The 16,586-nt window shown below is 41.9% G+C and overlaps 1 protein-coding gene across 1 annotated transcript in view; it reads left to right on the top strand.

Moving 5' to 3' along the window:
* Positions 1 to 16,586, top strand: part of LGR6 (leucine rich repeat containing G protein-coupled receptor 6) — a 135,664-nt gene that overhangs the window by 70,198 nt on the left and 48,880 nt on the right. Inside the window, exon 5 of the mRNA XM_083444329.1 lies at positions 14,837 to 15,052. Coding sequence (XP_083300455.1) covers positions 14,837 to 15,052 — 216 coding nt within the window. The remainder of the gene's footprint in view (positions 1 to 14,836; positions 15,053 to 16,586) is intronic.

Here is a 16,586-nt window from a genome sequence, read left to right as displayed (position 1 = left end):
CAATAGCTCTCCATGGTTTCAGATGGGAATCTCTCTCGGCCCAACCATGAGATGCTGGGGACTGAACCTGGTACCTGCATGCAAAGCAGATGCTCTACCACTAAGGCATCACATTTCCCCCTCCAAAAAATCCAGTAAGGTTTTCATAGGAATCTTTAGGGCAGGCTTCCCGTCTTGTGAGCAGGTGCTAGAGAAAAGAATATGGTACAAAGCACCAGAAATTTTAGAACTGGGAGGTAATTTTCAAACGGACACAAATATTTGGAAGCGTTTCGTAAAAAAAACTTTTTGAAGGATCATGTCTGCTTTGCTTGCAGAAGGTCCCAGGTTTCATCCCTGGCATCTTCAGGTGGGGCTAAGAGAGAATTGTATTTGATATCCTGGAGCCACTAGATATTACTGAGATAGATGTCCAATGGTCTGACTTGTTATAAGGCAGTTTCCTATGTTCCTAATACCGCCTTATGTCTTATTGCAGTACCTCGGTTGGCTAAATCCATGGTTCCATTTCTTTCCTTGAAAAAGATAATAGTGCGGAATTTGAGCTAAAGGAAGGTGGAAGCAGGAGTGCAGAAAGATGTGGTTGCCACTCTATCTGAGTTCTCTCTTGGATCAGGATTAGCACTTGAACGGTTGTGAGCTTTCATGGACTAGAGCTTTCATGGACTAGAGCCCAACTGAGCAGAAGCATGAAATGCTATCCTTAGTTTGTAAACACAGAAAAGGTTCATAGACTCTGGAGCCAAATGGCCACGGGGCAGCAATAGTTCTGTCACACAACGAGTTACACACAGCATTAAGGGTGCTTCCATTACATGTCGTCAAGTTCGTTCCCCCAAAATATTGGACATTTTGTGATAAGGAAAGGGATGGCAAAATGCACTGGGAAATGTGTGATAATACCTGCTTTGGTTCAACATCACTAACCTCAACAGCAGATCAGGATGAATGCCCAATAAACAGGTCACCTGGAATCACCTTAAAGTACAAGAAACACAGTGGAATAAAACATATTACTCCCATCTGCTTAAAAAACATCTCAGTAGATAGATTGGTATGGAGGAAGCTAGACCAAAAGATACCTGGGCCTCAAGCCTTATAGAGCTTTAAAGGTAAGTATCAGGACTTTGATTGAGTTTGGAAATGAACCAGGATACAACAAAGCTGTTTCAACAGAAGAGAAATATGACCCTGACACCTAGTCTTGGGGCTCATCCACTTACCTTTGCCCCATGCTTTCTAGTAGCAGGTCTGCATTTTAAAGCGCACCGTCTGAGCACTTTTTCTTTTTCATGTCCCAGCACTTTCCCCATGAAAACCCACTCTTTAATGCTCAGTTGCAGCAAATGACTATCTGTGGAACCTAAATTACCATTTGTTCCAATCCAATGCTAAAAAGTGTGTTATCGCAGGGAATGCGAAATATAAAGTAGGGCTGTGCTGCCACCACCAATTTGTACTGTGCTGTTCTCCCTCATGTCACTAATCCTGCTGGTGTTAGGAATTCTTAGTATAGAGATTAGTCCCCATGTGGCTTGCTAGTGTAGGGCACTCAATCTGCAAGCATGACACTTGCAAAACCCACTGTCTGATAGCACCCTGTAACAGCCATGTTCTGATGAAATTGCTTTTTAATGCTGTCACTCAACAATCTAGTCTTTGAGTTATAAGCCTCCATAAGAGGCCAATAGAGAATGCACATGGACAAAGGTATTACCTTTGGGATGAATAAACATGATCTTCGGAGATGTTAAAAGATAATTTTCCTAATGACAGATGCTTTGCCTAGTTCCATGGCAAGTCATTATGCAGTGCCATTCATTGTACAATCCCTCTGTGATTCCTAATTCAAACAGCTCTCCACATCATAATTTCCTTTCCCTCCTCCCTCGCACAGCTGTGCTGTTAAAACCATCCAGCCCAGAGGTGACTGCATTTTAGCTGTGGGACATATGAGCTTTCGCTGTCCCTGAGAATGACCATTTTCTTTTGTTTTTGAGGCAGTTTGCTCTCTGAAAGGGACAAGATTTTATTGCAGGAACTGTTTCCTCGAAGCAAATGGGAATATGGACTTACCAATGAAATCCAAGTCAGATTCTTATAGGATCTCTTTCAAAGCAAGTGCACTTTCAATACAAAAGAGGTGATTTTGAACTTTCTCCTCCAATCATGTGGTCTGGAGAGCATCCAAGCACATGAAGCATCTACCGGTACTCTCCCCCTCAACAATGAGCAGTAATGTATTGGCTGAAACTGAATAATTAGCATTTGTTGTGGGGAGAGATCCTTTTCTTCCACCAAAGTGAATCATATAAGTATATACCTCGTACTGTGGAAAGGAGAAACAGTGTGCCATAAGTCTTTAAACCAACGTTATTCAGGTCTCCGTATATCTGAATGATTGCAATAGTAATCATACCTGGGTATTTGTTCTCTCATCCTTGCTTCCATTTGGTTGGCATTCTTTGGGGTAGCCAGCTGCTGCTTTTACACCCTGCAGGAAAATGACAGAGTGGAAAGGCCTAACTTTGGGAGGATTAAGCCTGGGAATACAGGGCCCATCTGCACTACCTGAAATTGTCTCATACCTTGAATGTTCTAGAATTTTTGATTGAGGGACCACATGATGTTGCCGGTGTTCTTCTGGCATTTTGCATGTCTTTTAGCAAAAAGAACCCCACATTTAGTCTGACCAGTAGTAGTGCAAAAAATGTTTTTCTAAAAAATATATATATGGTAATATGATTCTTTCCCCTGTGATGTCTGTTTAGCATAACAAGACTGGCCATATTTACCCTGTTTTAACTCAGAAGAGTTCACACTGACCCAGCTTGGGAACTTTTGTTCATGGTGGTTGCATGATGAGCACCAGTCACTGACGTAATAACCATAAGAAACAAGGGCTGTAAATGATTTCCTTCAGTAGAATCCTGAGATCAAATACCAAAGGTTATGCATTTTAATATGTTGAAGTTAGACCTTCCACTTCTAATGGCACTGTGGTTCATGAACCACACTGCAGCGAAATATGTGGTCTTCTCAAGTACAGTACATGGATCTCATCATAGATCCTCTCTTTGTTTGTGATGTTGGGCATGAAGATATAGAAACGAGAGTGAATATCACATCTGAACTCCATCCGTGTTTATAACATTTGGATTGAACATTAACTCCCACTGCATATGGTCAAAATTGCCTCCAGGTCATGCAACTTGAGTCAAATGCCTACCCATGATCTTATGGAGGTATAACCTATAATCCGCCCCCTACCTCGCTATGGATATAGCCACAAATATTCCACTTTCATAAAATTGTTTTAAGCCACCATGCCCATGAGTATTGCTGTCAGGTTGCTATTGATGAACAGTGTTACACACTACAGCTGTTAAATCGCATCTGCAGGAATGGGTAGGACACATCAAGGGAAGGCAATTTTAATGCAAACTAGTTTATACAGATATTTTACCTGATGAAAACAAGCCAGACCTAATAATAATAATAATAATAATAATAGCCAAGACCGGGCTCAGGGCAGCTACCAACCGATATAAAACAAACTGATTGAAATACAACTTTAAAAACAAGATTAAAATACAACATTAAACATTAAAATGCAGCCTCATTTCAATGGAAACTCAAAAAAGAAACTTTTTTGGGGATGAAAACGTCAAGTCTTCACCAAGGCTAACTATCCAGACTGGTCCTACATGGGCCAGAAAAAAGCCAGGGAAGTCCCCAAATAGGAGTTCCATCACAGGAGGAGAAAGAATGTTTATTGCATCCTCCCTACAGAAAGAAGAAACCAAAATCCCTCTACAATGGCAATTTGTTTCCTGCATCCAGATTTAATAGAGGGAGAAAACCACTCTTTGGAGATCTCCCTGCCCTCATTAAGTCCCATTAGACTAGTAGTTATTAGGATAAATTAGGTCTGATTTGAGAGAGATGAAAAGTCATTGAGTAAACAATTTCCCCCTTAGCAGGCTGCTTTGTGCGTTAAGCAATATCTGAAGCTAAGCTGATTTCCTCAGATTTCATTGGGGCTGCCAATACTTCTTCATTCAAATTGGCTTTGTGTCAAATGCCCTTCTATTATTTCTGTATCTTCCCAGGGTTGGTCATTTTATCAGAAGAAAGACCAGGTCTGTATTTCCTTCCATTTAGAATCTATGAGTAATTTTCCACAAGTCTACTATATATTTATTGCCAACCTGGAGCATCCATAGATCACTGCCGAGTGGCTTCCAAACATTACAAGTTGAGTGGGGACCTGAATCGTTTATTTACATTTGCCTAGAGGCTGTGGTTTTTCCATTTGCCCTGAAGTGTTTCGTTTCATAGAATGCTAACTTACCTACTGCTTGGAAATCAAGCAGCACTCCATAAAATATTCCACACCGGTGTGGGTATTAAAAGGCTTGCACATTGGAGGCCAGGACAGGTAGATGATGCAGAATTGTACAATATTGCCTTTATTGTTTCTCCATGTGATATTTACAGGTTTGAAATTGGGGGGTGAGGGGGAAATCCCATAATCTGTGCTGCAGGAGGTGTTTGTATTTATGATGCCATAATATATCAAAATTAACAGATGGCCCTTCAGACTTTTTTTGATGTGGGTTTGTTTGTTTCTTTGGCGAGTATATTCTGCAACATGTTACTGGTACAATAACAATGCATTAGTGGTGGAATGATACCGGACTGTCCACATAACCATCCCACTTTATGTGTTCTGTGATGCTGTACAATGTCATTGCCTTTTTGCTGTCTGGGAGTGGGGCCCACTTGCACAACAAAAGCAGACAAAAAATAAAGTGAACATTTGTGGTATAAAAAGTTACAGGAGTTCAGCATTTGTTGGCTGAGACTGATGGACATTGTAGTCTGACAACATCTGGAAGGCAGCAAGTTGGCAAGGGCTGTTTTAGATGTTGCCTAGATGCTCCATATATGTTCTGAAGCACTCATTTATACCTCTGGCAAGCAGAACCAGCGCCTGCTATTGCAGCTTTTGTCCTCGGTGTTTTGGACTTGCAGCTCTGTGCTGGCTTGAGGGCACCAGGTTGGCAACACTGTTCTGTTCTGAAGAGATGCAGACAGAAAAGCCTGAGGAGGAAGCAGCACAGAGTTATTAATGATGGGGTGAGGCAGGGCAAGAGAGTTTGAAGTAGTCCTTTGTGCTTCCTTTCGTCTGCATTCTTCTCATTTGCAGTCTGCACAAAATGAGAGGCTTTGAAGAGGCACATCTACACCTGATGGCAAAAACTCTAAACTACATGTCAGATGCTAGGCCTTATTTAAGGCAGTGATTCAGTCGTGATTCCCTGGCAAAGTGTCCGTCTACCAGCAGTTTTATAGGTGTGGTAAGGGCATACCATGCGCACTCTAGGAGAGTCGTGTGTCAGGCTAATTAACAACATTGTGGTTACAACAAGCTCTTACCTAAAGCAGATGGGTACACTCTGTTTCTCTGCCAGCCAAAAGTAAACCAAAGACTTCCAAAGCAAGCAGGTGCTATAAGTTATAATTATTGCGTTTTCAGTAAGAGTGAGAAAAAGAAGAGAGCTTGATTGGATTAAAAGCTCAGACAAGACTCTTGAGGCTTGTCTTTCAAATGAAAATAAAAGACAATGGAAGCAGCTTGGTTTTCTGCAACATTTCGAATGCACATCCCACAGAGATGCTTAGAATGCCATCTCATATGTCCCCATTTGCGAGTATCAGAACTGAAGCATGGCAGATTCTGAAGCCCTCTTCAAAAGTCAGCTCAAGATCTTTCAGCCACCTTTTCCTGAGCATGGTGTTTCTGATCCTTAAGGCAATTTTATCTTTCACACACAAAGTCATATCACTCTAGTTATGTATATGTTTACATGTTACATCATGGTAGCATGGCGCCCAACTTTGGTAATATTATATGTGGAAGGCTGTTTTGGCATTGAGCAAAATATACATTAATAAAGAATAAGAAATGTACAATTTCTGACTGCAGTCCCTCAAACTACAGTGAAAGTTTCCTCAGAGGGTTCCTTGACTTGTGGAAATAGAGTGTGCCTTATATAAAGGGTGCTTTAGAAGCTCGTGTGTGTGTGTACGTGGGCTATTCTTTGTAGCCCGTTTGAGGTGTTTCCATGTTTCAGCAACCGTGCCACCTTTATATAATTGAGGTAACTTCTTCAAAAGGAAAAAAGTGAGGGAGGAAAATGGGCCAAAGTGCCATGTCCCAGACTAAACACATGTAACACTGGTCATCTAGGTAGCAATTGGCGACTATCAGTTCCTCAGCATGTGCTTAATCCAAGCAAGGGGAGGCAGATGCAATAGAAGCCATTGTTCCAGCTGGCTGTTTTCCATTGTCACCCCATATTGCAAAATTATTCCAACACTGACTTCAAAGAAGAAGGAAAGACAGAAGAATTTGCCCGATAAATGCTGTCCTTCAACATATTGACTTCTATTACACTGCTCGCAAAGAACCAGTGAAACATCTCAACCCATAGAACTGGTGCACCACCCTCTCCTCATGTCTTTAGGAAAAACAGTTTGGAAGCAGACAGAAAGAAAGTAAAGACCTCTTTAAAAATGTTAAGCCCATGAATAGGGTAATTATCATCATCATTATTATTGCGGAACATTAAAATGCAAGGAGTGACTTCTTGGAAGTCACGGGGACAGTTGCTTTGATGTTGACAAAGGAGAAGCCTTCCCCACCAGACAAGTCGGTTGTAAGCATATATATTCTGATGACGGATGGAAGGAAGGAAAGGAATCACTTTGGAATTAGCATAGCCTGAGAGCATGTTCCCGCTTTCATAGGCCACCTTTGATCTGTTTGAAATGTGACAGCTCATTGTAAGGGCAATATTGCTTCATATAAATCATTTTTGATAGAATGTGCTTTTGCTTCTTAGAAAAAAGAAAAGGAAAGAAATATCTTCCACTGAATGTTTAAAGGATAAAAGGCAACAGAAATAGACTGGGGTGTTTAACATCAACTTATAATTTATTGGCATGGATCTGATTTTGTGGCAAAGCCACATTAAGTATTGTTAAGGTAATTTATGAGGCATAAGCTTTTCCTGGAGCACAAGAAAAGTGAGCCTTCTAGCTAGTTGAAAAGAAGCCATCAAGTAATTGTGAATTTCAGACTTGTAGAGTAATCCACAAACAAGCAAAGCAGCCCTCCTTGAGGAACAGCCATAGCTGAGTGGTAGAGCATCTGCTTTGCTTGCAGAAAGTCTTGGGTTCAACCCCCATCCAAACAGGGATGAGAGAGATTCTTGACTGAAACCCTAGAGAGCCACTGGCAGTCAGTGTAAACAATACTGAGCTGGGTGTACCCAAGAGTCTCACTCTATATAAGGTAGCTTTCTACATTCCTATGTTTTTGTGTTCTATATTCTAAAGGATATAGTAGCCAATTGCTAAATAAAATGATGAAACCTGACTGGAAACTGCTTTATGCCTTAGAAGCTGCGCCCCATGGTTTCCATTGTGTAGTTTTGTGCCTTGTGTGAGAAGAAAGTATTGTTACAAACTTTGAACTTGCCCTAGGGGTGAGAAATTCCAGGGGCAGTACTCCTTGAATTTAGCTTCCTTTTGATGGAGTGATGGCTGGAGACTTTTTGTAATGTTTAGTTTGTGGAGCTACAGGACAGACTAGAATGTGAGTTAGTTAGCATGTAGCAGATCCATTTCATATCCTTAGAGCAGGGTGGTCCACCTTTTCATACCAAGTGGGCCGCAAGAGTGCTTTGATACAGAACCCATAGGCCACACACTGCCTTGCTGTGCATGGGCTAGGAAGAAGTGAGGCCAAATGGGACACTGGGCTTTGGGAAGGAGGCACGAGGGCTCTGGCAGGATCCTAGAGCCCTCCTACCTCCTTCCCAAAGCTGGGAAAGTACTACTTAGGCTTTGGTAAGGAGGAGGGAGGACTCTAGGACCCTGTCAGAGCCCTCTTGCCTCCTTCCCAAAGCCAATCGCCTCACTTACCTGGCTTTGGGAAAACAGTGTGAGGGCTAGATGGGGCATCAAGTGTTGTCAAGGGTTGCGTTGGACCACCCTGCCCTAGAAAGGCATCCTGCACCACAAGGTGTATCTCTGAACTGCAGTTTCTTCACATGCCTATAGGTTGCACTCTCCGCTTCCAGGTTCTAGTGACCTCTTCCATTTGAAACCCTCAAGAAGGTTCTCCAGCCATTTCAATTAGCTCCCATTGAGAAGACATCTATCAGTCATTCTAGGCCATTGGCAAGCCATTTGCCTGACAAAGACAAAGCACAATTGGCCAGTCAGCTTTCATAGCATTATTAGCTGAAGCTATGAAGTACAGTGGTACCTCGGGATACGAACGAGATCCGTTCCGGAGCCCCGTTCGTATCCTGAATGGAACACAAGATGCGGCGGCACGTCTGCGCGTGCGCGGGTCACATTTTGCCACTTCCGCACATGCATGTGATGTCATTTTGAGCGACTGCGCATGTGCGAGCGGCGAAATCCGGAAGTAACGCGCTCCATTACTTTTGGGTTGCCACGGAGCGCAACTCGAACGCGCTCAACCCAAAGCACATTCAACTCGAGGTATGACTGTATGAGTGCTTCATATTTAGGAATCTTTTTTTCTTGAAAAGGACATAAAACACAATCTTGAAGTATGTTCACAATAAAGAAGAATCTGCCCAGTTAATTAAGGCTCATATTTTCAGGAACAGCAGAGATATAGCACCTTTCTGGGGGAGAGGGAGGCATCTCCTATTCATTCTCCCCTGAACAATATGCCTGGAATACTCTCTTAAAATAAACTGTGTCTACCACAAAAAATGGCCATGAGTGGGGGATGCTATGATAGATTCAATTTTCCAATTTAACTGAGTGTATAAACAGGTTCAGAGTAATGAGACATCAGAGCAAAAGAATATCTAGTGAAGCAGGACTCTATGTGTCTCTGTTAGCCTATTGTAAAAGACTGTTCGTTGAAGTCTATTATAGAAATAAGTATGCAGACTTTCCTAGAGAAATCAGCATATGGGAACTGTTGTCAGTCTCCCTGCTGTACTGACACATCTACTGTATTTAACATATGGGACCTATCAGCCCAACTGCACAGACATATCTACTGTATAGAACATCTGGGACCAATCACCCATCTTCCCTGTTCTTTGGCTTTTCACTAAGGGAAATGTAACAAGTCATGTACTTAAGTGAGAGGGTTCAGGGTCATGAATCTTCCTAATCAAGGTCAATAAAAAGCACATTGGGGACTTTATAATATTGTTTGTATACTTCTGTATAGGCACGCAGGTTCTGTTGTTATTGTTTTTTTTACTCAAGATCCTATTGCATTTTAAGCCACACATAGGATGGTAGAAGAGCCCGAAAGAGATTTTTTTTTCTGTACTGTACTACATAATTTTTTTCAGGGGGGAGGGGAAGTGCAAAAGATTATATGAGAAACTTGTATTCTCTTGTAGTTCTGTAGTCTAGCCACAAGACAGATGAGAAACGCCATGAAAATTAATCTTCACTATGGTTCAAGACTTAAAAACCAGACACACAATATATTTAATTCAATAATGGTGAAATGGAGTAAACCTATGGCATGGCTAGAATTTCCAATTTTCTTCCTGTCAGTATTTATGTGATTTTAATAGTTGCATGGCAGGCAAAGCATGTAACTGATAAATCCTTTCCTGACATGGTTGATACGCTAATGTGGAAAAGTGAGTTACCTGCCAGAAAAAAAGGGGTTTGCAATCCTACCTATAGATATGAGTGCTGAGATTGGGGGGGGGGGTGGACTGGGAAATAATTTTTTCACATGTCCAGGTTATACGGTTGGTCATATGGCACCTTCTGAGAACAAATGAAGGTCCCAACAAATGCAAGCGATTTTATCTGCGACCCTCCATATGTTGTCAGACAGATAGTTCAGTTGGTAGAGCATGAGACTCTTTATCTCAGGGTCATGGGTTGGAGCCCTACGTTGGGCAAAACATTCCTACCTTGCAACAAATCTACAATTCTATTACAGTGGTACCTCTAGTTATGAACTAAATTCATTCCGGAGGTCTGTTCTTAACCTGAAACTGTTCTTAACTAGAGGCGTGCTTTTGCAAATGGGGCCTCTTGCTGCTGCTCCTGCGCCGCCGGCACACGATTTCCGTTCTCATCCTGGGGCAAAGTTCTCAACTCGAGGTAACTCTTCCAGGTTAGCAGAGTTTGTAACCTGAAGTGTTTGTAACCTGAGGCGTTTGTAACTCGAGGTACCACTGTATTCTAAGGCTCTTTATTTTCCCGACTGGATAGTTCAGGTGGTTAGAGTGGGGTGCTGATAATGCCATGGTTGCAGGCTTGATCCCCAAAGGGGACACCTGGTTTTCCTGCCTTCACTGTCACTAGGTGGGCTCAATGATGAGCCCTCACATGTAAGATGTGATGTGTGAGAGTGCATGTAGTAGTAGTAGTAGTAGTTTGGATTTGATATCCCGCCTTTCACTCCCCTTCAGGAGTCTCAAAGCGGCTAACATTCTCCTTTCCCTTCCTCCCCCACAACAAACACTCTGTGAGGTGAGTGGGGCTGAGAGACTTCAAAGAAGTGTGACTGGCCCAAGGTCACCCAGCAGCTGTATGTGGAGGAGCGGAGACACGAACCCGGTTCCCCAGATTGTGAGACTATCGCTCTTAACCACTACACCACACTGGCTCTCTGTGCACAATCACGGTACCTTTATTCTGTGAACCTGCGGGTATAGGGTGGTATATAAATTCAATAAATAAATAAATACCTTGGGACACATTCTTATACTGAAGACGATGGGGTTAAAATATTGGTGGGAATAGTCTGGCAGATTGGTTTGGCCCTTCACTGGGTGCTACAGTTTAGCATTACACTTGAAAAAATCTCAGAGCCTCGTCTGAGTTCCTCCATGTGACACGAACACCCCAATGTAGGATTGATGCTTGTGATGGAAACTGCAGCATGATCTGAGAAGCACAGCAGGAAAAAAAATGTCAACGTCTATGTGGAAATGGAGCAAGTTGGCACTGGCCTACCCTGTCTCCTAATCTGCCCAATTATCCCAGGTATAAACCATAATAGAAAGTGCTTAAGAAGCCATAATCACACAGTGCAGAAAGAGGAGAGCCATGTGGTTGCTTTTTTGTTTTGCTTAATTGATATAATTAGCAGCTTCTTGGTGCCAAGGGAGCTGAGTTTTATATTCGCTCCATCTCTTCCTCAAGAAGAACTACATTTGGGAGCAATAGCAGTTAGTGAGCTTGAACTCTGCTACATGTTTTTATGGCAATCCAACTTTATTTCAGAAAGCAAGCAAGCCAGGATACCAAACTACTTCTGGAAGCCAGTTTTCAGTTTATTTATGTCTGTCGGTGTTATTGTTTTCACTCCCACTTTCCCTTTGTGGTGAAGGTTCCAGGGCAGCTTTGCAGGATCGGTTTTTCTTTTGAATAACAGAGCAATGGAGAATTCTGGTGCATTTTGCAATAACTGTTTATTTACAAATGCGCAGATCGGGGAGGCAGCAAGCCAGTAGGACCATGTAGGTGGTGCAGGTTCCAAAATGGCATCAGTTCCTAAGCAACAGCACCATCTCTAAACAGAAAGCCTGTCTCTGCAGCCAACCCCTGAAACTTAGAACTTCTTTTCTCTTCTTCCTTTAGTCCAATACAAATTGCTTCTTTTCCAGGTCTCTGGCCGACCCCGTTGCACAACCCCTTCCTACACCCAAATATCTGAAGCAATCTGCTTCCCTGGTTCTCCATTCATTGTCCGTATCCAAGTCACAAACTAAAATAGAAGTTTTGAAGAATAAAAGGGCAGCATGACCTGTATTATTACTGGGTTCAGGGGGACTCATCTATCTCAGAAAAACCCTGCCGTTAAATAATAAACTGGCTTTTATAACCATACACTCTGTAGTATTTGAGTCTTTATATTTAAAGACTTACCTGATGCAGCTTTCTCTGAAAATATAAAGTAGATATTAGGGGCTTCATCAAGGTTATCTTATAAAACCATATGTAGACCCTTCATTTGTTGAGTACTGGAAATTGCATAATTCTTTGGATTTACAAGATGTAGTTAACATGACTCCGTTGTACTTGGTGGTTTTCCAAGTACTCGGACCTCCAAATGATACAAGTGAGGGAAGGGAAACACTGGGTTATCACCCCCTGCTAAACCTAGCCATTGTCATGGGCCGACTACTAGTTTGAGTAGAGTCACAAGACTTTCAACAGGTGTTTTCCCAAGAAACAGATGCCCCCCACAAATAATTCCAAAACTGAGATGCATGCAAGGCACGAGAAAGCAAAACCTATGGAGTACTTTATAACAAGTTGGCATGGTGAGGATATGATATTATTCCATTGGCAGTCTGTAAAGTTTATTTTCTTTACTAAGAGTTTTATTCAATTCCTTTTGTGCTGGAGCTATTAGTCCCATTGCAAGTTGTTACTGAACACCTATCTCTATGGAACAGCTTTCCAAAGCAACTTGTTCCACCTTGTCTTCACTACACTTTAATGGAAGCAGGGGTGGGGCAGACCTCATTTCCAACCCAAACACATATAGGAAAATAGTAGGTCACAAAGTAGTAAAACCAGCGTCTACAAGCAATGTTTTGGAGAGCCCATTCTTCCCCTAGCTGCAGTTGCGGCTTGAGCCAGAAAACTAAGATTCTCTAAAGGCTGATTGAAGTGGCCAAAAGATACTACAATAGAACACAAGACACATTCCCCCTAAGCGCCAAGAAAATGTTTAATTTTCACTTGCATTAGTATTGCACTTAGGAGGTTTTGCAGATTATTTCTAGGACAACTGAAACATTCATGTTAGATGAAACAGTATCTACATTTCAGAATTTACCATACAAACAAAAGATTAAGAAATTCAGCTTGTATTAGGTGAATGAAGGATTTCCTCTTCTCCTCCATTTGCTGACTCATTCAGATGACACAGTAGCAGAAACAGATATCAAACCCAGGTCTTTAACTGGGCTTAAATCCTTCTTTTTGAGCTCTTCAGCTTTTATGGAACTAAAGAATTCTGATTAAAAAACCCCAACTACTACTCATCGGTGTCACATTTGACTTATACTACTGCAGTTCCTAGGGACGCGGGTGGCGCTGTGGGTAAAACCTCAGCACCTAGGGCTTGCCGATCGCATGGTCGGCGGTTCGAATCCCCACGGCGGGGTGAGCTCCCGTCTTTCGGTCCCAGCTCCTGCCCACCTAGCAGTTCAAAAGCACCCCTAAGTGCAAGTAGATAAATAGGTACCGCTTTATAGCGGGAAGGTAAACAGTGTTTCCGTGTGCTGCACTGGTGCCGGCTCGCCAGAGCAGCTTCGTCACGCTGGCCACGTGACCCGGAAGTGTCTTCGGACAGCTCTGGCTCCCGGCCTCTTAAGTGAGATGAGCGCACAACCCTAGAGTCGGACACGACTGGCCCGTACGGGCAGGGGTACCTTTACCTTTACCTTTACTGCAGTTCCTATACCAAACCTGCATTTTTTATTTTGTTTTGTATTATAAACAAACAAACAAAAATGAACCAAACCACAACCTGCCATTCCACAGGAAATGATGTTCAGATATTTTATTTATTACTTGGTTTGGGGAAGAGGATTCTGAAGACATCATGGCAGTTCAAGCTAGCCTTCAATCTGTTGTGTAAAGGGTAGGGCTGGGGGAGAATTTCAGTTCACATTTAAAGGTGAACCTACCTAATTACATCCCAAAACTATACAGGAACCAAAACATAACCCCATTCTTCAAAATTTACACAAAATTTTGCACTGCAGCTCTCCAGCCAATAATGCGTACAAAATGCATATACTAGGATAAAGTTTGCATAAAAATGCATTTGTTAGTGAATATAGCATGCAAACAGAAAATGGCATTGCAAAAATGTGTTTATTAGGCAATCTTGCATACAGAAATGTGTATATTAGGAGATATTTGCACTATGATGCTGATGAAATTTCTTGGGGACGTTTTTAATTTTAAAAAAATCACAAACTGGCGTGGAAATGCGGAGAAGTAAATTTAAGATTGGAAACATGGGAAACTGAGAGAAACCAAAATTGACAGTTTCATCAACTCACCCCTAGTAGAGGGGAAAGGTTATTTATTTTAATAACAGTATGACAATGTACATCAACAGCAACAGCAGAAGAATTCAGAAGAGCATAACTGTGCTTCCTATAAATTGACTGCACAGCACCAGTATACTGTAATTCTGAACAAAGCCCCAGAGACTTTGCAAACAAAGAAGATCAACTAGTCAGATGTTTGAATAATGTAATAAGGAGAGATGAATTCTGCATTTTTTCACCTGAAGGGGCTAATGTCGCTTTTGCCAAGGTGCTTTTTCTTTTATTTGATTTGAGTTTGGAGGACTGATGCAGAATTGCCCTAGAATATCTGTGTTACATAAACGGGAGCCACTGTGTGGGATGGCGGCAGCTGTACGATGTGATTTGGTTGAGATCCACCACCTACACAGGAGACCAAACAGTATTATCAAAGGAACTTTCATGCTATATCATTCTAGAGGTATAAACCTCACACCCTCTCTTTCCATTTGCTATCAGGTCAAATCAGCAGGAAGCACGGATATTCCATCAAAGGAAGCAAGAATGTGTAGTCATTTGCATATGTCACTCGTGCCTCCTGACCCTCTATGCAGGCCACTGGTGCTGCAGTAACTTGCTCAAGTCTTTGACCATTTAATGATAATCAACAGGACACTTTCTGCACTGTGCTATGTGCACACATGTTGTGTTTGATTGACTTGTCTGTTTATTTCCTTTAGGCGTCTGGATGCCAATTTGATCTCTGTGGTACCTGAGAAGAGCTTTGAGAGGCTGCCCTCCTTACGCCACCTTTGGCTGGATGATAATGCTCTGACAGAGATCCCTGTCAAAGCACTCAACAACCTGCCGGCTCTACAGGCCATGACACTGGCCCTCAACCAAATCTGGCACATTCCTAACTACGCCTTCCAGAACCTCACCAGCCTTGTGGTACTGTACGTGCCCCTTTTTACTATCCATTTATTCTTTCGTTCTTTCTTTCAGAAGCCCATTTCTCATAACACAATGTACTGTTTAGACAAGCAGGAGATAGTTGCTTGATCAGTGTTTCAGCCTGGGCTGTGTCTCATAAAGGAAATCTCCTTAGTCTACGTAGCAAGTTCATAAAGGCATGGTTTTAGAAATTTTTAAGCAATTTTCAGTGTAAAGCTGTCTTCACAAGATACAGTACAGAACAAATTAAAGGAATGAGATTACTTCTGGTAACTGCCCATTTCCATATGGGACACATTTATTTCACAAGCAAGTTTCCCCCACCCCATAGAATACCATACCATGATTATAACAATGAACTCTAATAACCACAAAAATGAGCACACCAGCAAAAACATCAGATAAAATGAAGCATACAGTTTTAGCACCAATGCATGTGAGTAGGATCACAATATATTTTTAGGAAATCACACCTGTAGGTTATTTAGGGCTTGCTTTAACCAATAGCTTATAGGTTTGCCCATCTTCTCAGATGGAAACTTATGTGTGTAAATTTGTTAACTGTATATTGTTTGGTGTTGATTAGGAAGTTTTGCTTGTGATTACCAGCTGTCTTAGAATTATTACCATACTTATGAGATATATGATTGAAACAGCTACTCCAGCTCTGGAAATACACATGCTTTGTGGTTAGGCTATAGAAACATCATCAGGAAACTAATACTAAGCCAAACTGTAGCAAGTGTTTAATGGTAAGACTACTACATGCCTTATGAAAAACAAATGAGGAAAATAGGAGTGATGATTAGAAAAATTAAAATATGCAGTTTATTTCCCAAAAGCTCCTGAGAGGCTTATTGTGTAGGACTTTTCAAGCTGCTTGGAGAAAACAAAAATTATTCAGGCTACTTCTATTAGTGCAGGAACAAGAGAAAAATAATAATGAAGTGTTAAATCATGTACCTCGTGAATGATATTCACCTGTACTGACAACACTACAAACGTGAGGCACATGCTTCCCGGGGGCCCATAGAAATATCTAAATATTACCATTCCTTGGGGGAACTCTGTGAGCTAGTAGAGTTTTGGCCTTGGTTTGGCTACACTTGGAGATAAATTCCCACCCAGCCACGAAGTTCATTGGGTGCAGTGCTTAATCCACCTCAACTAGCATTGTGAGGATAAAATGATAAAACTTAAGAGATAAAAAAATACCCACCATTTTAAAAAGAATACTACAAGACAGGAGTAAGTGATGGCCACCAACCTGGATGGCTTTAAAAGAGTATTTGACAAATTCACAGAGGACAAGCCTATCAACAGCTGCTAGTTGTGATGGTGATGTTCTACCTCCACCTTCAGAGGCATCACGCCTTTGAATACCAGTTTCTGGGAATCACAGGTAGGCAGAGTCCATGTGTGTGCTCATGTCCAGATTGCAGGCTTCCCACAGGTATTTCATCAGCTATTGTAAGAGCACATTCCTAGACTAGATGGGCAGGCTCATGTTGTGTTCTCTTCCCCCAACCCTTACTA

Source organism: Podarcis tiliguerta, assembly GCF_965153285.1.
Source record: "Podarcis tiliguerta genome assembly, chromosome: 6".
Classification (NCBI taxonomy): domain Eukaryota; kingdom Metazoa; phylum Chordata; class Lepidosauria; order Squamata; family Lacertidae; genus Podarcis; species Podarcis tiliguerta.
The sequence above is the reverse complement of the archived record's forward strand: the minus strand, read 5'-3'. Positions and strand labels throughout refer to the sequence as shown.